At 48.5% G+C, this 26,164-nt stretch overlaps 2 protein-coding genes across 3 annotated transcripts in view; one reads left to right on the top strand and one right to left on the bottom strand.

Annotated features, from left to right (window-relative positions):
• Positions 1-26,164, bottom strand: part of SH3BP5 (SH3 domain binding protein 5) — a 163,320-nt gene that overhangs the window by 107,511 nt on the left and 29,645 nt on the right. The window lies entirely within an intron of this gene.
• Positions 612-13,383, top strand: MTURN (maturin, neural progenitor differentiation regulator homolog). Its single transcript, XM_057431615.1, has 3 exons — positions 612-857; positions 6,630-6,752; positions 11,457-13,383. Exons 1-3 carry the CDS (start codon positions 696-698, stop codon positions 11,565-11,567), a joined length of 396 nt encoding a protein of 131 aa, XP_057287598.1. The 5' UTR covers positions 612-695; the 3' UTR covers positions 11,568-13,383.

Genomic DNA, 26,164 nt, shown 5'->3' with positions numbered 1-26,164 from the left:
AGCTGCTCTAAGGTCCCCAAAGTGACACCACTCTGGAGATAAGCAGCAGCACCTGGGCATTATTTAAAGACCAGTGTTGCCTTTATCCATGTAAAGTCTTCTACCCACCGCCATGTATGTGTTCTGTGCTACCTGCTCATCTCTATGAGATCCTGGGCTTCCAGGCTCCGCAGACCCACCCAGGTCTGTGGGGGTTTGTTTTCTTTTGTGGCACGGATGCAAATCTAAGGCCCTTTCTAAACGCTGGTCACCTCTTGTACCCCATGCGTCTACTAGACACATAGAGAATCCCTTGGCTATACCGGGAAGAGTAACGCGAACCGAACCGCAACCCCCTTGGTGCCCAGCGTCACTGGCACCAACCCTCCGTCTTCCCAACGGGGCGAGCCCCCCTCCCTGCGCTGGGGCAGCGCCTCGCCTTTGGGTCCCTCCCGCAGAACCCAGCTCCGGGGGCACCGGCTCTGGAGAGCCGCAGCGGGGCTGGGGCGGGCTCTGCCGGCAGCGCGCTCCCGGTGTGTGTGTATGTGTGTGTGTGTGTGCCTGTCCCTGTCCCCCCCCTTCCTCCCAAGTAGCCAAAAGGCGTCGAGCCCATTGCCTGCAGCAAACCCCACCTCCTGCTCCGCCTCTCCGGTTGCACGGGCGGCTGGGCGCGAAGGAGCGCGGCGGCGGGGCCGGGGCCGGGGCCGGGGCCGGGGATGGCTTTCGAGGCGCTGGCGGAGGCGGCGGAGCGCTGGTGCGCCCGCACGCCCTTCCAGCTCATCGCCGCCGAGGAGACCGAGCGCCGCATGGACTTCTACGCCGAGCCCGGCGTCTCCTTCTACGTGCTCTGCCCGGAGGCCGCCTGCGGAGACAATTTCGTGAGTGCCCCATAAAGGGGACCGGAGGAGGAAGGGGGGGAGCCGGTCACGCGTGTGTGCGGGCATCCCTGCGTGTGTGCGGGCATCCCTGCGTGTGCGCGGGCATCCCTGCGTGTGCGCGGCCACGGCACCGCTTTGGGACGCTCCCCCCCCTCCCCTCCGTCCGTGCGTGTCCCCGGGGGGCGGAGGGATGCGGGGTTAGAGGGCGGGGGGTGCCGCGGCGGCGGGGGCTCCCGTCGTGTGTGCCGCGGGTGGCGGGGACGGGCCGGGGGGGGGGGAATCTTCCCTAGCGCCGCACCACCGGCTGCAAAATGGAGTCCGCTGCAGGTGGGGGGCGGCCCCAGGGGCAGGGCTGCGGGCAGGGCCCCCCCTCGCCATCCCCATCACCCGGCCCGGGGACGCTGCGGGCTCCGGGTGAGGGGAGTGGGTGCGAACATCCCCCCGCTCCTCCTGCTCCCTGCGGGGGCTGCAGCTGCTGCTCCCCCGCATCCCGATCCATCCATCCTCTCATCCATCCATCCACTCATCCATCCATCCACCCATCCATCCATCCACTCATCCATCCATCCATCAACCCATCCATCCATCCATCCTCCCGGGGCCAGGGGCGGGCGGACTGGCAGGGTTGTCACGGCAAATGGAGAATGGGCAGGAATAAAATGGAGTCAGGATGACAGGAGGGCCGCGCCCCCCTCCCGTCCCCCCCCCCCCCAACCCCGGGTCCGCCGCGGTTTGGGGACCCGGGCAGGTGCCGGCCCAGCGCCGCCGTGCCCCGTTCCCTGCCCGTCGCCGAGTTCAGCGTCGAGTTCGTGCTGAAAAGGCACCGGTAAAACAACCCCGTGGCTTTGGGATGGGGGTTGTGGTGTGTTCCCCTCCCCCAGAGCCTCCCGGTGGTGAGAACAAGTGCAGGAAGAGTCACCGGCAAGCGGCACCTCGCCGCGGGGTCTGTAACCTGCGAAGCTCCGGTTAACTGCGACCAAAGGACTTCATTTCATTGTTTAAAGAGCAAATAGCTCCTAGCGCAGAGCGTTATCATAGGGATGCGGTAGCTCCTTCCCTTCCCAACTTTTCATCCCTCGATCTGCTTGGCAAGTGTTCATTAATTCGCTTTCCAATAGGTAAGTGCTGTGTGGACCCATTCGACCGATGGGGTCATGGAAACAGAGAGCAGTGAAGTGTCTTTCCAGGACCACAAATCCCCTCGAACAGGGCAGTTATTTATCCCGTCGGGCAGACTGACGTGCTGAATTATGGAAGAAGTTGTTAGGAGTTTAGTTATGCATCTGTCCAGGGATACACGAGACCTTCAGGCGCAGTCCCAGCCATGGCAGTGGAGCATCTCTGAGCGCGGATTATCCTGGTCCCTGGTGGGACTAGCACTGCGCACTCCTCTTCCCAGCACCCATGAGCCTATCAAACCCTGGCACTCGATGCCTCTTAGAGATGCCTGTGCCCGGGAAAGGCCATGCCTGCTGGACTCTTAAGCAGGGATACATACGAATCCAGTGCAGGACTAGGCTAAATCTGTGCTTGGATGCTAATGATATCAGAAGATGCAAAGAAAGCTCATTGTTTTTCTCAGACACGTATTGTTTCTTTATACGCTGCTCAATAATTGAGCAAACTCAAAACAAAATCTAGTCAACTTAAATCTGAAGCAGTTTCAGATCCTATTCCCATGCTTCCAACGCTTGGCAATTTCTATGGGTTTGCAACCACATTTTCCCTTCTTTTCTTTTTTTGGCAAGTATTTTCATTCCAGGGTTGCTGTGGGTAGGACTCAGAGTCACCAGGAGTAAAACTGACCTTGGGGATGACTCCCCACCTGGAGTCACCAAGTAAAACTGAGCAGAAGGAACAGCTCCTGTCAAGTGTGAAACAGAAACAGTGGAAAACCAGAATCAGGGTTTTCTTCTGTATTTTTTTGTTTCTCAATATTACTTTAATCACCTTTTGTGATAATACTTTAAAGACAGGCAGATAGATGTAATCCTCAATCCTTTTCCCATTGATGGTATCTCTTCAGTGCGATGAAGGACCACGAATGAGCTGATTCACCAGCATCCTGTTTGCTGCTCCTAGTGCACTGTGGTAATTAATTTCTGCTCCCAGCTTGGCTATCTTGGTTTTTTTTTTTGCAGCCATTTATTGTTTTGCTTGGGATTTCTTAATGTTCCAGAAGGTAAGATGCCTTTCTATGAGCTATTATAGGCCAAAGTTTGTTTTAAGAAGACTTAATACAAGCCAGGGGACTGATTGCCATTTGCACTTGGGCCTTGTTGCATGGCTCCAGTAACACAGAGGAATGGGAAAGTGAGTAACTATAAACAGAATTCACAGTGACACACTTTAGAGCCTTTTTGCACCCTGTAACTCTCATAAAGGAGCCTTACATTGAATAAGCGTTTAGTGCCCAATATTCTTGTTCTCTTTCTTTATGTCTTCATTTCATAACAATACGACTTCAAAAGCTATGTAGGAGGTGGCTGAGGAGTCTATGATAACCCAGTTGTAAGTAGGAAATGATAAGCACGATGAACTGAAAAGGGAGAAGGAGAAAAACATGGGAAAGCTGCCATGGAGAATAACTCTGAATTTCGTATAAAATCAGAGATTCCAGATCACAGCAATCCTAGGATTTTAATTTCCTGAATTAAATGGGCTAGGTTTTTAACATGCCAAGGATGCCGAAGACCCTTCTAGATGCCTGCTGACGTTTTCAGTACCACCTGGACTCTAAAATGCCCTGAATCAGTGTTTTAGATAGCTGAACTATGTATAATTCAGCTGCTGAGGCTCATGGTGTTGTTAAGCAATTAATTGGACTTGTATAGCTGAAATCAATAGGGGTGAGGGTTGCAGTGATGTAGACTGCAATTTGTTTTGTCACCGTGTTATTGCGGGTGTTCAAAGTAACCGATAAAGCAAATAAATATACGGTGCCACCTTGATGCAAGATTTCCTTGCAGTTTAGAACAGAGTGAGTGAGTCTGACTATTTCTGGCAAGTCAAATTATCCCCACAAAGAAATCCTGCTGCGCTCAATAGGTGGGCTGGTTAGAAAGAGGTGGTCTAGCAAGCGACTTTGTCATTCAGCAGCACTGAATCATCTAAAGGCATGAGGGAAAGCAACCCCCTCCAGATGTAACCCCATGAATTGCCTCAGCTATGTGCTGTGTGTAGGTGCTGATCAACCATGATTTGTAGCGATAGGACAAGGGATGAGGGGATAAAGCTGAAATGGGAAGTTCAGGTTAGATATAAAGAAGGAGGTTTTTATGTGAGGGTGGTGAGGTGCTGGCACAGGGTGCCCAGAGGAGGTGAATGCTCCTTCCCTGGCAGTGTTCAAAGCCAGGTTGGACAGAGCCTTGGGTGACATGGTCTGGTGTGAGGCATCCCTGCCCATGGCAAGGGGTTGGAACTGGTTGATCTTAAGGTCCTTTCCAACACAAGCCATTCCGTGATTGTATGATTGATTCTATAATTCATGCTATTAACAGGTTTTCTTGGGAAGAAGATGGAATTCCGGATTCCACAATGAGGTGCATGCGCTTACGGCACGAGAGACCTTTCGTAGTGCATTTGTTGCTGCAGACAAAGTCCTACATCTTCTGCAGATGTGGAAATTGTTGGAAGCCTTACTTGCTATTGACTTGCTGTGCAAAAAACCCTCTCTTCAGAGGCTCAATGATCAAGTTACTCGCTTAGGTTTTCCGCTTGTGCTAGATCACCTTATTCTGCGCTACTGCTGAGAAATTCACACTGGAGTCTAAAGCATGGTGCAGCTTGAGAGACTAAAAACACGATAGGACAACATGGAGTTAACTTTCCTTGGGGAAGGAATTAGCTGTTATTTATAAAAGGGCATGGCTTGATTTTCATTTGTGTGGAAGATGCTGTGTATGGCTCTGGTAGTCAAAAGAAGCCCTAATTTAAAGAAGAATCAGGATCTTAGCAGTCATGATCGTTTTACACATAGAAACGATTGCAACAGGTATAGGCGAGCTGCAGCATCCAGCTCTTGAGGTGGACGCCAAGATCAGAAGTAGCTAAAGGGTTATTGCTAACACAAGCATTAAGAAAGCACGGGCCAGACCGCCAGAATCTTGGGGCTGTTCTTAAAATGTTGTTACTTGAAAGTGTTCATTTGATATTTGAAAGAGGGTTCGTTTGAGTTCACTTGGGGGACTGTCTGCCTTTTTAGGCCCTACAAGTCTCAAAGTGCAGACTTTGTTTGTTTGTTTGTTTTAACAGAAGCTGAGATTTGGTGGTCTATTTATAGGAGTACAAGGCCCATGGCTCTAAGATGGCATGAAGGTACCATGGGACTTGTGGTATGTGCCTTTGAGAGTTGGCAAGACTGTAAAGAACTTCTTCTTATTTCCAGACTGGTTAAGAGATGACTCTGCTTATATGGAAAGAGCAGAACCTACTCAACAAGGCAGGGCTCTATTCCTAACAAAACATTTCACTATGTTTATGCTTGTAAAATGCAACAAGCAGCAAAGAAAATGTAGGTCAGGTGAGGCTCATAGCAAAGCAGTTGCAGTTTTTGTCTTAAAGATGGAGCTTAGGTGATGTTAAGTAGTGTTTTCCTTCGAGAAGTGTAAAGCTGCATCCCAGGCAGGTAGTCACTGCTGAACAGGAAGGTGACACGTAAGCCTTATGTTAGGGATTGAAACATCTGTCATTCTGTCTCTTCCCCTGAATCTTAGTTAAGCTTCAGAGAGACCCTGCTCATTCCTTGTTTAAGCATAATCTACTGTTTATAGGACCATAAAAACCCGCACATCACTTTGGGGAAAAGAGCTGCTGTGCAGAAATAGAGGTACGAGTCTCAAATGGATTTTGCAGTATTATGCTTTCTCTGTATAGCAGGCCATCTAAGACAGTCCCATGCGTGAAGCCTTCAAAGGAAGGTCTTTAAAAGCACGCATTAGCTTGAGCTGCGTGCTGCCTTTCTGTGCAGGAAGCATTGTTGCCTGTGGCTCCCACCGTGGCTCACCAGCTGCGTTTCAGACAACCTCATAGCAGGAGAATAAGCCTCAGTTTTGGTAGAGGCTCTGCAGAACCACGCTGGGGAACCAGTATCCCCAAAGGAAGAGCAAGACGAGAGGAATATCCTAAGTGAGTTTAAATGTGCTTGCCCAGGAAGAGAAGATTCAAACCTAGGAGAAGTAAACTTCAAAACGGAGGGAGGCATGAGGTGTTGGATGTTGTGAGTGCCCGGATGTCTCTTCCTCAGCTCTGGGTGTAACCTGTGGGTATAATTTGCATGTTTTCGTTTGCATCATCAAGAGGATTACACACCGAGTTCCACCTCCAGGGTCACATCACAATTCCACTAATTCCAGGAAGACAAAGGGATGCTTTAGATCTGCCAGAGGGCTTTATTGTAGAAGATGATGCAGAAGAAGAGAAAACCCAAAGTGACTTCCAGGTCTGAGTAGGGCTGATGTGAAACAAAACCACCTTTACTAATAAAACGCATGTGCACAAGGTGTCTTGTACCCTCAATTACTGGTGCAGTCATAAGACTTTTTCTCTTCTGGATCAATTTCCCTGCTTTCTGATGTATCTGTGTTAATAAAATCAAGGCTCCTTCTCAGAAGTGCAGCTTGTGAAGCAGCCCGCAGGTCCGGTCCCCAGCACGGGTCTGAACTGCAGGGAGGCCCAGTGTGCTGTGGCAGATGTTCACAACACATCACCTTATAAAATCATGTGGGATTCCTGTTAATGCCTTTTCTTTCTTGTGTTGCTGTTGCCTTTCAGCACGTGTGGAGCGAAAGTGAGGACTGCTTACCTTTCCTGCAGCTCGCACAGGATTACATCTCTTCCTGCGGGAAAAAGACACTCCATGAGATACTGGAAAAAGTCTTCAAATCCTTCAGACCTGTAAGTGCCTCTTTTTTACTTGTAAACATTGACAGGTACCTGTGACGTTCAATAGGGCAGCATTAGGTGGAGCAAGGTGGCTTTATTCTGCAGGGCTTACGTGTCCAGTCGGCTGTCAAGGTGCAGGGGTGTTAGCGCATAAGCTACTACAAGGCAATTGGAAGTCGTTTCTTGGAAGCCAGGTGCCCTTTTATTTCCATCTCTGCGTTTCCGAGGCTGAGATTCCCACATGGAGTGCAAGGCCAACTGGTGTGGCAGCCGGTGGCAGTCGCATCCTGCTGGCGCAGTGCTGACTCGGAGGAGCGGGATGCGACTCGGCACCCTGGGACTTTGTGGCAGTTGTTTCCTGGCACTGGAATTGCTCAGTTCTGCAAGGGTCTGAGTAGCAAGAGTAAAGCTGGAAGTACAGTTCCTCCTCAGCACTTTCTTTCATTACAGGGCTTCTCCCAGGTGGTCCAGATTTTGCTGTTGGGATGGTTACCACTTGGTATCCACAGACACCAGCGCGGTCGCCGCTCGAGAGGGATTTAGAGCAGCAGCTGGGTTTTGTGGGGAGTGGGCTTGTATTTGTCTGTTTCGCTGCTCTTCAGCTTTCTGTGTCCTCGTTTAACGCCAAGATTTGGGTCAAAGCCTGCGTTTTCTCAGGAGGTGAATTTGGCCGGCTGTTGTCCTTCGTGTTTGCACAGCCTCTCCTTCCGAGGGCCTGGGGCTGGTGCAGAGCAGCGTGGAGGTTTGTTGCCGGAACCATGCTCCCATGATGTCCCCAGGAAGGCTGACTGAGGGCCATATTTATACTCCCAAGTATGGGAGCTCCAGGCCCTCCTTTTTGCTCTGAATATGAAAACACTGGCCTTCCCTGTGTTAATCCCTTGCATTGCCTTGCCACGGACCACCGCAGCTGGTTGACATTAAAGAGCATCGTTTTAAAGGATCCTTTGAGAGACTGGAAATAAATGGAACAGATGCACACTTTTCTTAGAAGGGACTGGAAATCTGATCTGTCAGGACAGCTGCTTGTAATTGTGCAAACATACAAAAGTATAAATATGTTTCCCAGAACTGTATTCGGCTCTTGGATCTTCAGAGCTGTTTTCTCCTGCTCAGAAAAGCTCTGTCTTTGAGGAGAAACTTCCATTGGTTTAACTAAAGAGGACTTCAAAAAGACTTAATTAAATCAGTACAGATCACTTATTTCATTTGAACCACGTTTATTTTGGCGTAGCTCAAGTTCCTGAGAAATTTGCTTCAGTCAAACCAAGTTAAGCTACTCCTCAGAATAAAAAGGTTCAAAGGAAGGGAAACCAATATGCTCAATATAGTCTGGGCCATTCATTAATCCATCCCATTTCACCCCGTGATTCCCACAGCCAAGCGCATAGATTTTAGTTGAGCTGTATTGTGTCTTTTCCAAAGACACCCGGTCTTGATTTAAAGTCTTCAGGTGGCTTTAAAGGATACAACACTGCTGGGCACATTTTCTTCTCATCATTATGCTTCTGTGAAAAACTCCTTCATTTAGAAGCTGCATCTTTCGGGTTTTGCTTCCAGGCTGTTGCATTTCATTATGCTTTTGTCTGTTCAAAAACTGCATCCTCAAGTGTCAGAGTCCTCTTTCAGTCTGTAGCCAAGTACTTCTCTTCACTTTTTCTTGGATACAGCACAAAGATGAAGTTTCTCAGGTTCTCCTTTGACCCAGTATTGGGAGATTTGCCTCAGCATAACAGAGCCAGGTCATTTGAGGTATGGGTGTGTGCAGACAAGACTAATAAGGAATGTAGTGACATTTTTAAAGTGAAGGATGTTACAATGGAGGTATAAAACGAGTTATTTTGCACACTCAGGCCTTTGCCATAGCAGACCCACTTTTCTTCAGTGCTGGAAAAGTATTTCCTTAGCGTTACTTTGTGTTTTCCCCCATCCTTTCTCTGCTGGGCTAATGAAACCACCTTATTGTCAGCATGGAGGTAACAGAGCAATCGCAGGGAGATCTCAGTGAGAGACAGAGATTTCCCTCTGCTCCATGCTGTTCCCTGCTTGCAGGAGGCAGAGGGTGGTCTGGGGGCTGCTTATCAGCCCTCACTGCTCTCAAGCATCTCTCCCTTATGTTTTATGGGCATAAACACAGTGCCAGGGCAGGATATTTATTTGGACAATGCCTTTAGCAAGTGTTGGTTAACCTGCAACAGCTAAACAGTACTTCTAAATCCTGCTGTGGACAAGGTCAAGCTGTTTCTTTACTGAAAGAGGGGGGGGTGGCATGTTGTCTCTACCCATTTCTGCCTTCCTGGGTTGATTTCCTTTGGCTGATGGATCAGCTCTCTTTTTCTACATCCCTTTCCTGTTTTACCTCTTTCTTCCTTGTTTCCACTCTCCATTTAAGTCCTTTCAAGTCTGCCACACAGCTGATACTTTACTAGATGAAGTAGATATGGGCTAGAAGCAGAAACGTGTATTTGAAGGAAGACAAGGTGGGAGTTGGTCTAGGATCAACTCAATCCACCTTCATAATCTTATTTGTCCTCATCTTTTAGATACCCTTCTGCTTTGGCCCAGTGTTTGTAGAGCTTCCTGCACTTTGGACCCTGATCCTCCCTCCTTGGGGTCAAGGTGTGGGCTGATCTATCACTGCAGTCCAGAGAGCAGTAAGGGGTCTGCAGTGGTGTGGGAAGTGATGAGATATGACCTGCATGGTTGAGGTCCTTGGTGGCTTGGAAGGTCCTAAAGTGTCTGTGAGAGAACAAAACTGTGCCTCTCTCTGAAGAGCATCCCATTGCATCCCATCCCATCCCATTGCATCCCATCCCATTGCATCCCATCCCATTGCATCCCATCCCCATGCTTTCTACGCTGTGTAAAACCACTGATGTCTGCCACATCACTCTGATTTATGCTGTGCCAGGGAGAGGAGAGCTGTGTTTCATGAGGGCAGAGGGAGATGGGATATGTGAAAAGCAGGATGTGCTCTCCAGCCTTTGGGATCACGTGCATCTTCTTGATGGTTCTTGTGTATTTATGTGTTTCTTTTGCATGGGAAAGGCTTATGGTATCCCATAAAATGAAGACCCCTTGGCTCGTTTCCCTGGAAATCAAGGAGGAATTATAACCAGGGCTGGGCAAAACCAAATGTGATCAAATCTCTTTCTGCCAGGTGATAAAACCAGAGCAATCCAACACTCACATTTAATTAGAATACACTGAGTCAGTTTAGCAAAACTAATACTGGGGGATAAGAAAGCCTAGAGGCCTTGCTTTTGCTTTTTGAAAACGGAGTAGTTTAATTTTAGCTTCAACATGAAGCAAAACCCCCGCATGCTGAAAGCGAACCAAGGAGTTTCACATTCAGTTAAACATTTGATTTGAAGAATATGCATGCACAGGAGCATTTACTCTTTGTTCTGCTCAGGAAACAGGAACGGTTTCAGCTCGGGGTCTTTCCATGAGTATTTTTAAACTGGGAAGGAGGGGGTTTAGTCAGCAAATTCTCCTTCCATTTCCCTGCCAAAGAAACCCTGCAACTAAAACCGCCTGCTTTTCTCACAGCGACAGTGAAGAATACAGGCTTCATTGGACCCAGAGGCTACTTCTGCGCATCATGTTTGTGTCCACTGACTAATTCTGGATGCTGATCACAGACTAAATTAGTTAAGGTCCCTAAATACCTGCCTCGCCACAGCCTGCTCATTTTCATGCTACCAGCCTTGCCAGTGTCACTCTCCTCCTGATTTTCCTGGGCTTTGCCTCTTTTGAGAGCTAACAGCGGCGTCCCTCTCCAGCCAGGGAGCTGCATGCATCTGTGATGCTCTTCCAGCCCTGGCAAGCTAAATGCACGGTATTCCCAATGAAGCCTGGCACGTGCTTTTGCTTTGTGGCTGTTAGTAGCTGCTGGTGTAGGATTCTAACATGGGATTTACACAACAGGTGTGTTATTTTGGCTGTTATTTGGTTTATCTACCTTTCTGACTTCTTTTGGCTTGGAAGCCCTTTAAAGGAGGGTGAGAAGTTCACATTCCTATTAGCAAACAAGTGCCTTTGCAGTGATCAGATCCATCAGGTGGAGGCATCCAGACATTATCTGAGGAAGATAGGCTGGCAGCTCTTCACAAGCCCGAATCTAATTTGCAGAAATCTGAAGGGACTGGGTCAATTTTGAGTTCAAATCACGGTATTTTTCACTGCGAGGGCTTCACCCAGCGTGCTGGGCTTTGTCTGGTGTGATGGAGTGAAGGGTTTAAGAGATGCGCTTAACATGGTGGGACCTTGGATTTTAGAGACTGCCTACTCCATGCTAGCAAGTTCTGCATGAGGATGCTTTCTTCTTTGACTTTTATATGGTTGCCAAGCACAGTCTTAAACCAAGGTAATTACTGCTGCAGTATTGCCATGGTTCTCTCTGAAGTGAAACCACTGCCAAGTCTAAACACTCAACAACTGGTGATACGACCTCAGGGAAGAAGGCAAAGCTTTTCGCAAGTGCTTTGCTTTAGTTTTATTTCTCTTCCAGTCTCTGAGCACTTAATTTGGTGTGAGGATGCATTGTCCAATCTTTCTATACCACAGGAGGGAAAGAAAGATTTTGAGTCACAATTGTTACGCAATGCGAACATTCTGGGGTTTGAGGCTTTCAAGAAGTGTTGTATGAAGATTTCCAGTGAAGCTGCATGAGTGTGTAATTCACTATTACACAGTATTTTCTCTTCTTTGTAGTTACTTGGGCTTCCAGATGTTGATGATGACGCATTTGAAGAGTATAACGCGGATGTGGAAGAAGAGGAACCAGAAGCCGATCACCAACAGATGGGTGTCAGTCAGCAGTGATTTTCAAAGAAGCTAAAAAGCATTCGGAAGCCTTTGGTACCAGGTGGGGTCAGGTGGTCCCACGTTAGCGTGTTCCAACTAGCACATCACATGGGGATATCTGGCTCCCAGGATAAAGGTTTTACAAAATGGCTTAAAAGAATTTAATAATAATAATCATAATAATAATCTGTGATGAGCTTTGCTAAGAAGTGACCTGAATTTTGCTCCTGCTTCAGTGGGTTTTCTATGGAGTTGTCTTGGTAGCATCCTGCCGTTATCAGCCTAGAAGTAGTTTTGTCGCTGACTTGTCTCTTCGATTTGTGTCCGAGAGTAGCGTTCACTGACATGAATGTAGAGTACCGAGGATGGGGGAAGCGTGCGGTGAGAGGGCTGAGTCCTCACCGGTGCCCTTTCCGAGGCACCAGCGCAGCGAGCAAACACCACCTGCGCTTGTCTGTTTAGTTAAACAGGGTTTTTGACAAAGTAACCAAACTTGGAGAGATTTCTCCTGAAAAACGCTAGTTTGATGGCCGGCACTGCAGAAGTGCACGTGAAGGCTTAACAAAACCAGTGGGAAGCAGGAAACCCAGGGGAGTATTGGTGTCAGACATCTGGATGTTGGTTCCCTGACACCTGAGTTTGCAAGTGCTGCATTACTGACTGGGAGTAATAACTATCAGCAGTTGTAACCAACCCTGGTCCTCCGACACCGTATGATCCAAAGCCAAATGCTGCTTTCATGCAAATCAATCTAAAAAGAGCCATCGCCTATCCCACCTCTGCATGACAACCAACTTCAAGCTTTGCGCTTCTTTAATCCACTGCTAAATTATATCTCCAACCTCGTGGCATCGTGAACTGAAGTGCAACTTAACTTGGAAGCCATAAGGGTATAAACCAGCACCTGGCTCTTGAAATGCTGGACCTGTTCTTCTCCCTGGGCCTTTGAGCTGGTCCAGGCATTTACATCTCATTGGAGGGGAGCTAAAATACTGCTACTACCTTGGCTGATGTAAAAGCTAGTGAGGTTTTATTTAGCTGGGAACTTTTTTCCCAGGGGGGGTTTGGTGGGGTCTTGGTCTACAGGAGAAGAAGACCCCTTGTATTTTGTACCTACTTTGCATAGATTTTAGTGACTTGGATGAGTACCAGACTGTGAAGATGCAGGGTGTCTTTATTTACTTGCCTTTTGTACTGCGCATGGGAGGAGCGGAGGAGATCCTGTTGTAATACAGACGTTTTCCACAACTGAGCAAAACGTTTCTAAATTTACTCCTTTTTCAGACTCTTAAAAACTAATGAAATGAAGGTCACATGCTTCAAAGAGCCCTTTTATACAGTATTAGCTTTATAAAGCAACACGTGAGCGAAGAGAAAATGCCTGGACAACTTCTAGAAACAGCTTGGACCGGTCTGAAAACCCTATTGTTGGCAATGTCTCCTTTTCAGTAGGTTTGTTAAAGACTTTTCTTTTTAAGATTACCGAAGACAGCAAATTTTCATAGTGGTTTACATTTCTGATGATGGCTTGAGAGATGCACAGCACTTGAGTCTTTTAATCTTGGGCAAAGGCCTTCCGTAACCAGGGTGGTATGGAGGTGTGCACAGAAGTGACTGCGACACTGTAAAAGTCAGAGTTTAAGACTATCAAAAGGAAGTGGAAGAGAAACAGAGCTTAGTGCGACTTTGTACATTCTTTTGGCATGCAGGCATAAACATGGTAGTCACAGCACATTTTCTATGGAGCAGTGACATGAGGACTATGGCAGTTCATTGTATAACACTGTACAGCAGCAACAGGCTTTTTGCTTACTAAAATAAAGTGTAAGAAAGACCAGTGGTGGTTTCCATCCATGCTTTAAGTCCCTAAGTTTTTCTTTCCTGCCCAGCTAAACCAGGTGCCATGGCCTTAAACAGAGCCTTGCATCGGGAGAACCTTTCTCTTCACAACATCCAGTCCTTTGGTTGTGGCTCATTCAAGTAGGGGCTGACTTTCCTCTGCTGTAATGTAATGCAAGACATAGCTTACAGCGGTGCAAGCTGGAGGCAAAGTCCTGCTGTTCAGGTTTGCTGGCCGCTTGCACCCCTTGCGTGCACACACACCGGCACCAGCCCCGGGCACGGCTGCATTGTGAGCTGTGCTGTGGGGTTGGTTTGGTTGGGAAATAACCCCATGCATTCGTATGGACAGGCGGTTTTCCAGCTGGATCAATCCCCCCTGGTTCAGCGAGTGGTTTCACTGATGGGTGCTGGCACAACAGAGGGGAGGGGACAGGGGTGGACATGAGTGGGAGTTGAGGGTGCCTTGCACCCCTTGCATGGTGTGAGGGGCCCATGGCAGAGGTGCAGATGCGACCTGAACCAGCCAAAGTGCTGAGGATTGACTTCAGATGGCCCAGTGGAGAACTGGGCTCCGGGTGGCAGCAGGATAGGCAGGAAGTCCTGAAATGAGGAAAGACGAAGATCCAGTGCTTGTAATTGCATAAAGGATGTTGAACTATTCACTGCACTCTGCTACCTTTCTGTGCATAGCAGTTGGATTGTTCATGGGGAGCTGAGCGTTAATCTGGTTGCAAAACCACAATACTGTGATTTATGTGGATCTATTACTTTCTATATTCACTAACTGACCTTTTTTGTTGGAATGCCATATGGCATGTGGGTGACTTCCATACCACACTGCAAGTGCTGGACAGCCGGGGGGCCCTTCTGCAGCGCTCACCCCTGCAAAATTCCCACTGAAGCCAGCGGGATTGCCTTCAAATGGGACCTGCGGGATCAGGTGCACCAGGGGGTGCATGAGGCTTGGTCCTGCAGAAAGCTGAGCCTTCTTGTCCCTCTCACTTTGCTGGGAGCTGAATGTGTTGAGCCCTGCTGCTGAACCGAAGCGTGAGCAGGCAGCGCTGAGAATGAAGAATTTTCTACATAGACAACTGGATTTTCATGTATATTGAAGGTGAATGAGTATTAATATAGAATGTATTTTATCAAAAGATATGGATTGCTTACTTTGACTAAATACATTCCTGCGTTGCCTGTTACTTGTTCCGCATTTGCCAAACAATGCAAGAGATGCAGAACAGGTTTAGTTCTATTACAAAGTATTTGTATGTTATTTTGCCCTCACTCCCACCACGTACTAAGGTTAGTAGCTATTCAGTAGTTAACCAGACTGAGTTTGAGAACACATGCATAAATACTTGCAAGCCTGGGGGCTCGGTGAGAAGATGGGGGTTCAGAGCTCTGCCATTGACTTATCCTGAGCTTCAGGTGGATGTCAGTGGCTGGGAATTCAAGGCAGGCCTCCAGTTGTGCATCCAGACCTTCACGGAATTCAGTGGGAGCAGGGTAACTCCTTTGGAAGTGCCACTTTAAGCCTTTTCTAAAAGGGGCCATTAGTGTTATTTGCCCACCAGGGAATAAAGCACTTTTAGATCTGTGGGTGGAAAGAGGTGCGCGTAATCATTGCCTATCCTCAAAGCAAACCATTAGTGAAAGGACGCAGAAGAATCTCCATTTTCCCTCACTTCTCTCTCAAAGGCATTTCCTGCTCTAGCTAAACACAAATATACCAGGGCAACTGGCGCCTTGGAATATGAGTTGCATGAGTGCAGCGAGCAGAGTGCTGCTTGGGCGATGAGAAATGCAAGGGATGCCAGAGGAAAGAGCAGATGTCAGAAATGCAATAACTGGTTTGGGTAGCAGGGGCAAGAGGGAGGAAGGCCCCTTTCAGAGAGATGCTGGGATATCTGAGCCCAAACCATCCTGCCTTACAATGCATGTGTATCTGCTTATTGAACTTCTACTTCCATCTACTTACAATACAAGTATCTGCTTATTGAACTTCACCAGTGTATAAAAAACCTCTGGGCTTTACTGGGGCCCTGAGCTTGGTTGTGTTTTCCCGTTAGTGTCCTGCCTAATGAACGCGTTATTGAGGTGGTTGAGAGGAAGGGATGGAGAAAAGCAAACTAAAAAGCCTTCCCCAACGTTGCTATTTATGACACGGTGCGAGTGGGTAGGAGCAGCAGTCAGGGCGCAGGAAGCTGCTTCCTCAGGTGCACAGCAGCATCTTGTAAAGGACTTGCTCATGAGAGAAAACTTGTCAGCCTGTTTCCTCGCAGCAACCCGGTGAATAGCACACCCCTGAGCATGGTGACCTGCACCCCTCTGGCCTCCTGCCCTGCTCTGGGCTGTGTCCCATAGCGCTGTGCTTTTTGTCTGTCAGAATGCCGCTGTCAAAAGGGATAGGCAGAGCTGTCCTGCAGCAGTGACCCGCACGCTACCTGCTGTGTCTCGGCACTGTATCCCGTGTGTGAGGTGTTGGCTGGGGGCAGTGGGGAGGAGCTGCTGCTACAGCATTGCTGAGGAGGCAACTGCCCTTTCCCCCTCTGCAAGTGGGACATGAGACTGTGACAGTAAAAGTGGTGGCAGCGGCGTTACAGATGTTGCTTTGGAAAGCTGTCGTATAGAACAGATCCCCAGCCTATTCATGCATCTTTACTGATCTTTCACTGGGACCAGGGCTGAAGTCCATAGCCATTTTACTCGTGGTCAGCTTTAGGTGTAGCAGGAGGTGAGATCACTGCTTCATCTACCATTACCTCATGTCCATCCTTACCCCCTGTCCATGCTTACCACTCTCTTCTTCTCAGAAATTCCCATTCCCAGAAGAGTCAAAGCAAAGAAACAGGAAGAGAACACCCTCTTACCTGGCACAAGTTGCAGCCAGGTCCATCAGTGAGAGCTGCAGTTCAGCACAGTGAGCCACACTGTCCTTTCTGCTCCAGGGCATGAGGGGACATGGGAGATGTGTTATCCTTTGAGACCCACAAGCTGTCCATGCCAGACAGGGTTATGCGGAAGAGAGCAGTCATTTTAGGTGCCAAACCCAAGATGTTTCCGCAAGGAGTGATGCCTGGCTAAATACTCCAGTCTCTGAAAATCATGACCCATAGAGGCTTTCCAGGCTGGGCAGCCAGAAAACGAGCCCTCTCTGGCTGCAGGTCGCTGGGGAGCCTGGCCCAGCCTGCAGTTTGCTTTCTCAGCACTGGCTGGTTTTGGTCTGGCCACGGGATGTGGGGAACTGGGATGGATCTCTTCAGGGGCTCGAGCTGCGTGCCCCTTCCTGTAAATCACTGAGAGGTGGGATATGCTTTGTTTTAGCTGTTTAATTCTGGCAGGAGCTCCCCTCCGCCCCAGCAGCCTGTCTCTGAAGCCGTGGTGTGACAGCTAGGCAGCAGTGATTCAGGGCAGCACCTCTGGGACCCTGTAACAGCCTGGGCTTGAGGTGGTCCCTGCAGGGTCACCATGGAGCTGGTGGCTCAGGGACATCACTTCCAAGGCAGGTACTAGAAGAGATTCCTTAAGTTTGGTCCTCACCTCTGTTAGGGTAATTGCGTTATTGCAAACCCCAGTTGCCACAGAGCTACATAGCGCTGCTCAGTCAGTACGAACTTGGTCATAAATACACAGGCTAGCAAAAAGGGGGTTCATGTGTCTCAAGAAAAGAACTTCTTGAACTAGTTACTGCTGCCTACAGAGAAGCTCACTGGTTTCATGTAAAATACATTGAAATTCCCTTTCTGCGCCGACATGCTGCTGCTCATGTAGGCAGCGCTGCGTGTAAAGGATGTCTGCTTTGGGAGCGGTGATGGAAACATCAGCTCTGGTTTTCAGTCAATGCATATTTTCTTTGTTGTCAAGTTTTCCTTTGCTAACGCAGGGACCAGTGAGCCCTCGGCATATTGAGCAGAAATCATGTTGTGCCACGCTGTGCAAAGGCTGGTTTTGGTGTGCTTCCACCATTTCTCCTGGCTGGAAGACCGACCTCTCATTGGGACTACAAAGCTGTAAAACACCAAAAGATGTCCTTTTGTTCAATGCTTTAAAAGGTGTAAGCCTTCAGTGGGGCCCTGCCTTTCCTCTGATCTTCCTTCCTCTCCTACCACCGAGGCATCAAATCCAGCGGTGTTGTTACACCATGAGCTTGCCATTAAAGAGCTTACCAAACTCTGATGATTGATGGAGTCTTTTCTTTGGGAGCAAGGTCAACCAAACGGAGGTTAAAGAGTAACTACGATACGTGTGGCAAAGAGAATGAGAAGATTGCATTTCCTGGACACTTGGTGCATGGTGTTTGCAAGTGCAAGGAGGAGAAAACTATTTCATCTGAGCTTTGGGTACTGCGGAGTAAACCTTGCTTTGCAGGACAGGACCCAGAACTGCGGGGTGATTTGGTTTGGTGCAGTCTGAGGCGGTGGGCTTGCTGTCAGGAGATAGGAACTGGTGGTAATATTTGTGGGTGAGCCGGTATTTCAGCCCTGCCAGGTCCTGTTCTGTGTGTGCACAGATTAGGGAGACATCTCTGCTAATGAAGAGGCATGTAATGATGCTGAAATGAAAATTGGTGGCTCTGTTCAATTCATTTGTCTCTTTTCTTTAAACACTGCACTTTTAATTGCTGCTTTGACATGTTCTCACCCTGACTTAGTTGAAGGAACACTGTCAGTCATTACCTTTTGTCACGAGCCTCTGTGGATTGAAGAATATCTTCCAGCCCATGGAAGAGCAAGTGCTTTAACTTACTGCTTGCCTTGTATTATTGGCACTTCCCAGGGCACAAGTGCTGAGTAGGAGCACGCCAATTACATGCCCTGTGGTGTGTCCAGAACCCTCAGCACTGTCTATAAAGCTATTCCTGCAGTTGGTGGAGTGCCTGCCAAGACTGACTTCCTGGTGTTGGTGCACAGTCCTGGCAACACAAGCCCCACAGCCTCTTAAGGTTGTGGGGTTGGATGGAGTGGATGGTCCAGCAGAGCTTTGCCTATGGTGGAAGCCACTGCGACAATGAGGCTCTGGTTACAGGTACAGCCACTCTTTATGGAAGAAGTGATGGTCCCAGCATGTGTTCAGCTATTTGGAGCCTGCTGGCCTCTCAGGTCTCCTGGACGAACTTCTTCCTGCAGAAGGTCAAGTGAACTTAAGCAGTTTAGAGAGCAGCTCTCTGCTGTTCCACACCTCAGCCCAGGGACAACAAGCTGCCCTGCTGTGGTGCTGAGTTCCTACACAAGGTGGTGGCTGCAGCTGGGAGCACTTTGCCTTGCACATAGCTCTTGCCCCAGTCCAAGTCTGTCCACACTCAGCACCCGGGCTTAGGTTACGCCTTCCCCAGGTGAAGCAGTGGGGATATTCCAGAGCTATGATACGTCTTTGTGTCAAGGAGAACAGATCCATTAGAGGTGTGCGGTCTGTGATACCTCTGTAGGCTCCTGCCTAATGCTCTTATCTTCCACCACAGCTGCCCTCGAGCAGGGTCAGCTGGGAAATGCAGAGCTCACCCCCTTCAGCAGCTCCATGTGCTGTTTTAAGGAGCACATCAGATTTTACTCGTTCTTTCTATAAGACTTCATGTTCCTTCTTCTCTGACAGGGCTCTCGCTTCCACCGCTTGTTTAGTGAGTGCTGAAACGCCGTAAGAAAACCACATTTAACTATTTCCAGTGCCTAGGTGTGTGCGTCCACGCTCTAGTTCTGACCTCAAGGCAAGCGTAGGGTTCGTGCTGCTACCACGGACTGTGAATTGGAGCTGCCTGCCCGCCGAGGGGCACGAAGAGCACTGAGGTACAGGGCTCACTGCAGCCAGCAGTCGTCACGGACCTGGGTAACCAGGACTGCGGTACCCGGAGGGCTCCCCCGTCGTTGCCTCTGCCCCCAGCATTCAAACCAGCAGCACTAAAACCAGTTCGCGGCTGGTGCGGGGGGATGTGACCACCAGGTGCCACTCTCGCTCCACGGGGAATGCGGGGAGGCTGCAGGGACGGTCAGAGATTGCAGGAAAAGCGGAAACGTTTTGTCCGTCCCTGGGTATTCCCACAGGGGGACACTGGGAAGCTCCCGACGCTGGAAACCCGTGGGTACGGCTCGGCCCGGGTCTAAGTTTCAGCTTTGCGGGCAGTGTTTCTGCTTAGGGAGGGAGCTGTGGGTGGGAAGTTGCTGCCTGAGAAGGCTGTGGCCTCTTTCACCATCTCCTCATTCTGCTGTACATGGGAAAAGTCGGTGCTGCCTCCAGCCCGCGTCCCCTCCGGGACCTCAATGTGTTATTCAGCACGGATCAGTTTGTAGTTGCTTTCGGTGCAATCGTTGCCCCTTCTGTTTTGGCCATGGAATTCAAGCCTGAGGTTTCCACAGTGCAGCCCCCCCCCCTGGTTTTGCTCATCCTCTGAGCACTCCTCTTCTGTGTCCCAGGGAACAGGGACCTGGCATTTCCTTGTGAATGAAATAACAGAATCACAGAACGGTTTGGGTTGAAGGGACCTTAAAATCACCCGGTTCCACCCGAGGCTTTCCTACCTGCTTGCCACCGTGAGAGCTGCCCTGGAGGCTGACTGCTGGTGCCGGTGGCTCTAGGAGGTGGCTTGTGATGTTCTGTAGCTGCTTTCATTTCAAGCAGGAGGGGTCGGGGAGGCACCGTCTGCGCTTCCACTCCTGGTTTGCTGCTCTTGGTGACCTGGGCTGACGTTTGCGTGCAGCGGTGTTTGGGAACCAAAGGGCTTCCAGACCTCTTGGCACCGTACGGGCACCGTGTCTACTTCTCACGTGACCCTAAATCACATCAGTAAGCTCAGTTTTGCCTCTGCTTCTGCCTGCCTTGCTCTCCCTTTCTGCAGCCCTCCGTTCTGTCCTGCCCTTTAATGACTCATTGGACTTGGTTTTTGATGTAGCCTGTACCGTCCCACTTGACTTCTCTAATCAGATCTCTTGTCATTTGGGTTCCCCATGCAGTAGACAAGCCTAACATTGCCAACTTCTGCTTCACTTGAAGGCCCTCCTTGTCTATGAGTTTATGCTTTTTACCTTTTCTTTTCCTAATTCATGAATAAAGATGTTAAACACAAGGTCACAGGGGGCTGACGATTTCCAAACCCTGGAGCTAGCAATATTTCAAGACCAATTTTCTTATGTGATTATGTTTCACTTACTGGGTTTTCTCAGGAAAATCATTTGTCATGGAACAGCTGCTTCCTGTAACCCTCTTAATTATTTTATCTACGACTAGGACCAGGACTAGGACTAGATAAATGGTTTCAATATCTTATTAAAATAAAATCAATTATTGCATTAATTAAATTAATTAAAAATAAGTTAATATAATTATTAAATTAATCAACTAGGAAATTAAATTTAGCTATTAAATTAATTAAATATTAAAGTTATTAAATGAATGATTAATTATTAACCCTTAATTATTTTATCTAGGACTAGGATGTTATCTCGGACTTTTAGAGTAACTCAGCCAATTTCATCCATTCCTGGAAGAGCACAAAAAGGTGACAGAAACGCTGCTATGGGGACAACTTCATCCTTTCTTTGTAAACCAGAGGATGGATCTCTTCTCCTGAACTTGCAGTTTCCAGCAGTTCCTCCTGAGCCATGCAAAATGAAACATTACTCACAACCTCATTGCTCCCCATTGAACAGTTTTCCACAGGGCATCTTTAAAGGATCAATAGTTTCTGGCGTTTATCCACATTCACTAGAGACGATGCATTTCCTTGAGTACAACAGTGAATTTCTTGTAAGAGGATGGTTGTTTCTTTATCGGGTTCCTGTGGTCAGTTTTATGACAATGGAATGGATATGTCAGGACGTAACACGTTTGCAGACATGGCTAGAAGAAGTGAATGAGTTTGCCATAAAGCTCTGTGAGCTTGGCTTGCAGCTTAAGGGCAGGGAGCAAGAGGGATGGGAGAGTCACTGTTGTTCCTGGGAAGCTCCTCTCTTCCAGCTGGCCCACACCCTCTCCTGCTGCAGTCTGGCTTTCAAAAGCTTGGCCATAGCAGAACAGACAAAGGGCTGCCTTTTTCTGCTGTCCTAGCAATCTGCTGCCCTAATTACATGCTTATGCTGCCTGCGCCTACAACTTGTGCTGGCTCATCACCGTGTGATCAAGGCTGTCCCTGGGGGGGTCTGATTGATTATAGCAGCTCTGACTCTTTGGACAAGAGATGCGGGGTATAGAACTTTAAGTCTCAGGAAGGGAAATCAATAGGTTAGAATGTATTTTGGTTCAGCTTCAGAATGAAACTCTTATTTATCTCAAGGCCTCATGAGAAGAAGATGCGGTCCAGAAAACTGTTATTACCTGTTCATAACACTGCTAAAGAGTCATATACATGAGAGAGAAGATTCAGAAACTGAATCTAAGACACAGAATTGGTTTTAGTCCTGCAATAAAGAAACAGCAATTGACAAGTAGCTAAGTATTTCAAAGATGCCATCACTGAAACTGATGGAAAGAAAAGGCAAAGTCTAGATCCAGCCGTTACTCAAAACGGTATTTCTCAGTGCTGTAGCTGTGAATGTGCTCTATGGTGTTCTTCTCTTTTTTGTCAGTGATGAGAGAACAATACAGGGCAGCAGCTGCTTTTAAAGATTACTGAAAATGAGTCTTGCAACTGTGCCAAAGAAACAGAAGACTGCATTCTCGATCTCTGAGCAGCATCGGATCGGACATTCTTCTAAACGTAGATTTCAGATTTGGTGATTTCCTTGCTCAAAAACCCAGGGAGCTCTCTTCCTAAGTCTGGCAATTAACAGGCTATGCTGCTTTAATCATGGAATTCTTTAGGTTGGAAAAGACCTTTAAGACTATAAAGTCCAACTGTTAACCTAACACTGCAAAGTCCACCACTGAACCATGTCCCTGAGCACCACATCTACAGGTCTTCAATACCTCCAGGGATGCTGATTTCAACACTTCCCTGAGTGTAGCTCTTCCAATGCTTGACAACCCTTTTGGTGAAGGAATTTTTCCTAATAGCTGATCTAACCCTCCCCTGGCACTACTTGGGGCCATTGCCTCTTGTCCTACCTCTTGTTACTTAGGAGAAAAACCAGACACCTCCTCTCTCCATCCTCCTGTCAGGTAGTTTTAGAGAGCAATAAGGTCCCCTCCTGAGCCTCCTCTGCAGGCCAAACAGCCCCAGTTCCCTCAGCTACTCCTTAGAGGACTTGCTCTTCAGACCCTTCACCATCTTCATTGCTCTTCTTGTAACACAGTATGTAGGATGACTGTCTGAAGCATCAACTAGAAAATGTGCTTTTTGATTTGGAATAAGATATTGGTCATAAAAATAGCCTAGAAACATTATTTAATTTAAGTGTCCTGCTGGCTCAGAGGCTCCCAAGTTCTTTAGATATCTCTGCCCGCATTGCCAGTTCTCACAATGGATCCTGAGGTATGGAGGTGAACATGAAGACAGGAGGTCTTTGGGAGCAGAAACTTAGTGAACGAAGGCTTTTTGTCAACACTGGTGAAAAGTCCTGGGAAGAAAGCATCCAGTAAGATTTTCAGGGACTGCAGTGATAGGACAAGGGGTGATGGGTCCGAACTTAAACAGGGGAAGTTTGGGTTAGATATAAGGAAAAAGTTCTTTCCTGTGAGGGTGGTGAGGCACTGGAATGGGTTGCCCAGGGAGGTTGTGAATGCTCCATCCCTGGCAGTGTTCAAGGCCAGGTTGGACAGAGCCTTGGGCAACATGGTCTAGTGTGGGGTGTCCCTGCCCATGGCAGGGGGTTGGAACTGGATGATCTTAAGGTCCTTTCCAGCCCAAACCAATCTGTGATTCTATGATTCATTCTGAGACTGACGGAAGTGACGGCTGAGCTAAAGGGCACCACAAATACCTGCCAACATCAACACAAATGGTGGAAAAGGCAGTGGAAGCTTAGAAGGAACAGGAGAAAGCCTCTGTTTACTGAATGTTGTGAAGAATGCACAGAAGCGGGGATGGATCTCTTCCCTGTGAACTGGCAAAGTACCATGCTAGAAACCAGACTCATCTGACTGCAGCCACCAGTGCCTTCTTACCTCCATTTTTGCATTAAATTTCTCTTCATTTCACCCTATGGATGTTCTGAGGCTTCATGGTGCAGTATCTGCTGTGTAACCTATGTAAATGTGACGCCATAGATGCGCAGCAGAAATGTGTCTGTAACAAACACTGGGTTCATATCCATAATATTTTCGTTTCTAGAGATTTGCTATTGACCATAGCAACTGGCATTCATAGATGAATCTGCCAATATCAGTCACTGTCTTTTAACACCATGTACTATTGCCCAACGGTAGCAAAAGCAATGCTTTTTTCCTTGGGGCTGTCAGGAATCCAACTCATTTGTCATTTTTAAGTGGATACCTGGGGCAGATTCTGTCCAAGCAAAACAAATCAATGCAGTTAGTTATACTAAATGCATTCAAACAAGGGTACCTGAAGGGGGGAGAAGAAAAAAGCGCTGCAGCAAAGGAAATGATGTAGAGAAGTATGCATGCTACAGGCTTGGAGAAGGCTGGGAAAATGGCAGCAAGTTAAATCTATGTCCTGGGAGTGAGGAAGAGATTGAGGGTCAGATAAAGGGAATTATAAAAGGGAGGTTAGGGCTGCAGAGGAACCTGAATACAAGCCAAAGAGGTAGATTTAACAAAAGAAGAAGATAAAGTAGTGAGTCTAGGATGCGTCTCCAGGGTTGAAGCAGAGGAACCAATAGAACCAGTTACTGTGCCTTAGACAGCGGGCAGGCCTGGAGGGGAATCTCATTTCTGGACCATTTGATTCAAGACCAGTGCTCTGGACTATGAAGCAGTTGGGGTATCTTATAGCCCGTATCACTTATGATGATAGCACGGCTTTAGCATGGCGATAAACATCACAAGAAAAGCAGCTTGTGCAACAGCCCAGCTCTTGGAAATGGTGCAGAAAGAAAAAGAATCTCTTATAGCTGTTTTTATAGAAGCAGGTAATATAGAAGGCAGGGTTTGCTTTCTTTTCAAGGGGTACATTTTGGTCACGGGTGGGGGTGAGTTGTAGGACTGGTTGAAGTGGATGTCAGTGCTTTATTTTTTACTTTAAAATGTTTATGTTTGATGATAGCAAAAGAATACGCCTTTCTGTGACAAAGCAATCCAGCCACCTTGTCATTTGAAATGGGCACCTGAGACAGATTATGCCACAGCAGAGCAGACCAGTACAGTCAGCTGGACTAAATGCACTAAAACAAATACACTTGGATGGGAGAAGGAAAAGATGCCACAGGAATGGAAATTATATTGGGTGGGCGGGAGGGGGAGAGAGGAGTTACTTGCAACAAGGAATAAGGAGGGATGGGAGGCTTCATCTCCACGTGCTAGAAATAGCTGAACTCATCCACCAAGGTCATAATCAAACCAGCTTTAATAGTGCAGTGTCATCAAAAAGAGGGAAATTATACCCACTCCCAAAATGAGTACACTATGGAAGGATGCTTATAGATGTCTTGCAAGGCTCCAGGTAGTTTCTTGCTCTCCTTTATTCAAACACCTCCATTACTGTCATCCATCAAGATCATTATGAGAGAAGGGATCAAGAGGTGCATCTGGTATTTTACATTATGTGAATCTGAATCCTGGAACAAGAAGCAGATGGTGGCACGGCGGTAGAGGTGTCTCACTGTGATGAGCTCATGTCGCTGGCAAACTCATCCCGCAGGATGATCCTCAGCCGTAGCTGATCACACAGGTCAGAGTGATGGGGGAAGGATCTCAGTGACTTAGCTGTTACTGTGTCTCTGGGTATGTGCTAGCTCCACTGAGCAGTCCAGCTTTGGCCAGAACTGCAGCACAGCTACAAAACAAGTGGTGCTACTGCGCTTGAACTTGAATGGAAAGCCCTGAGACCACTTGTTTCTGACGGCTGAGAAAAGCCCTCCTGGGAAAGCACTTGTTCCTTCCAGAAGAGGCAGGGATATACCATTCTCCCACCCATAGCGTCACCTCTAGACTAAACCCTTTCCCTGTGTGGGAAGGAACTGAGGAATATGATGTAGGGGCGGCCGGCAGCATCGGGCTGTGCGCGCACAAAAACCACATCAGCGCTTCTGGAAAGAGGCGAGCGGCTGGTGGAGGGGGAGAGGAGGGAGACACGGCCGCGCTGCGGCTCTGCGTGCAGGCGGATGCTGCTCGGTCCCAGCGCGACCTGCCCCGCCGCTGGAGCCTGTCCGACAGTGCCTGAGCCGGGCTGCAAGGAGGCACCGCGCCCGGGGACCTCCGGCAGGGCACAGCCTCATCCGCACCCCTCTCATCTCTGCCGGCTGCGGTAGCGCCACAGATGCATCCACTCGCTGTCAGTCTCCTTCCTCCACTGGAACTACTTCACCGGGCCTTTTAGCGGCAAGTCTGGGGGGGGTTCTTTAAAGCTCTTTGGGAATAACGTGAGCGGAGGGCGTTTAACCACCGGGTGATTCCTCACAACCCCATCCGCGGCCAGAGGCGCTCGCACATCCCCACTCCGAGGCTGCAGCCCTCTGCCTTTTCTCTTCCACCCGGGACGGAGGTGGGTTGGGAAGCGGTGTGGGGCATCCCCGGCGAGGGAGCCGGCCGGAGAGGGGCCGAGGTGAGGGGAGAGCCCCTTGGTGGGGCGGGCGGCGGCGGGGTATGTGCATGTATATGTGTATGTCTGTGAACGTGTGTCTGTGGCTGGCTGTCTCCGCGATTTTCCTTGTGTGGGGTGAGAACTTTGTGCTTTCTCGCAAATCACGGTCGTTGTGTGAAGCTTAGGAAAGCTCTGAGGCGCGGATGCT

Source organism: Pezoporus wallicus, unplaced genomic scaffold (assembly GCF_028554395.1).
Source record: "Pezoporus wallicus isolate ANWC-B61680 ecotype Strahan unplaced genomic scaffold, APGP_CSIRO_Pwel_v1 scaffold_11491, whole genome shotgun sequence".
Lineage (NCBI taxonomy): Eukaryota > Metazoa > Chordata > Aves > Psittaciformes > Psittacidae > Pezoporus > Pezoporus wallicus.
Note: the sequence above shows the minus strand (reverse complement) of the source record. Positions and strands in the feature narration are given on the sequence as shown.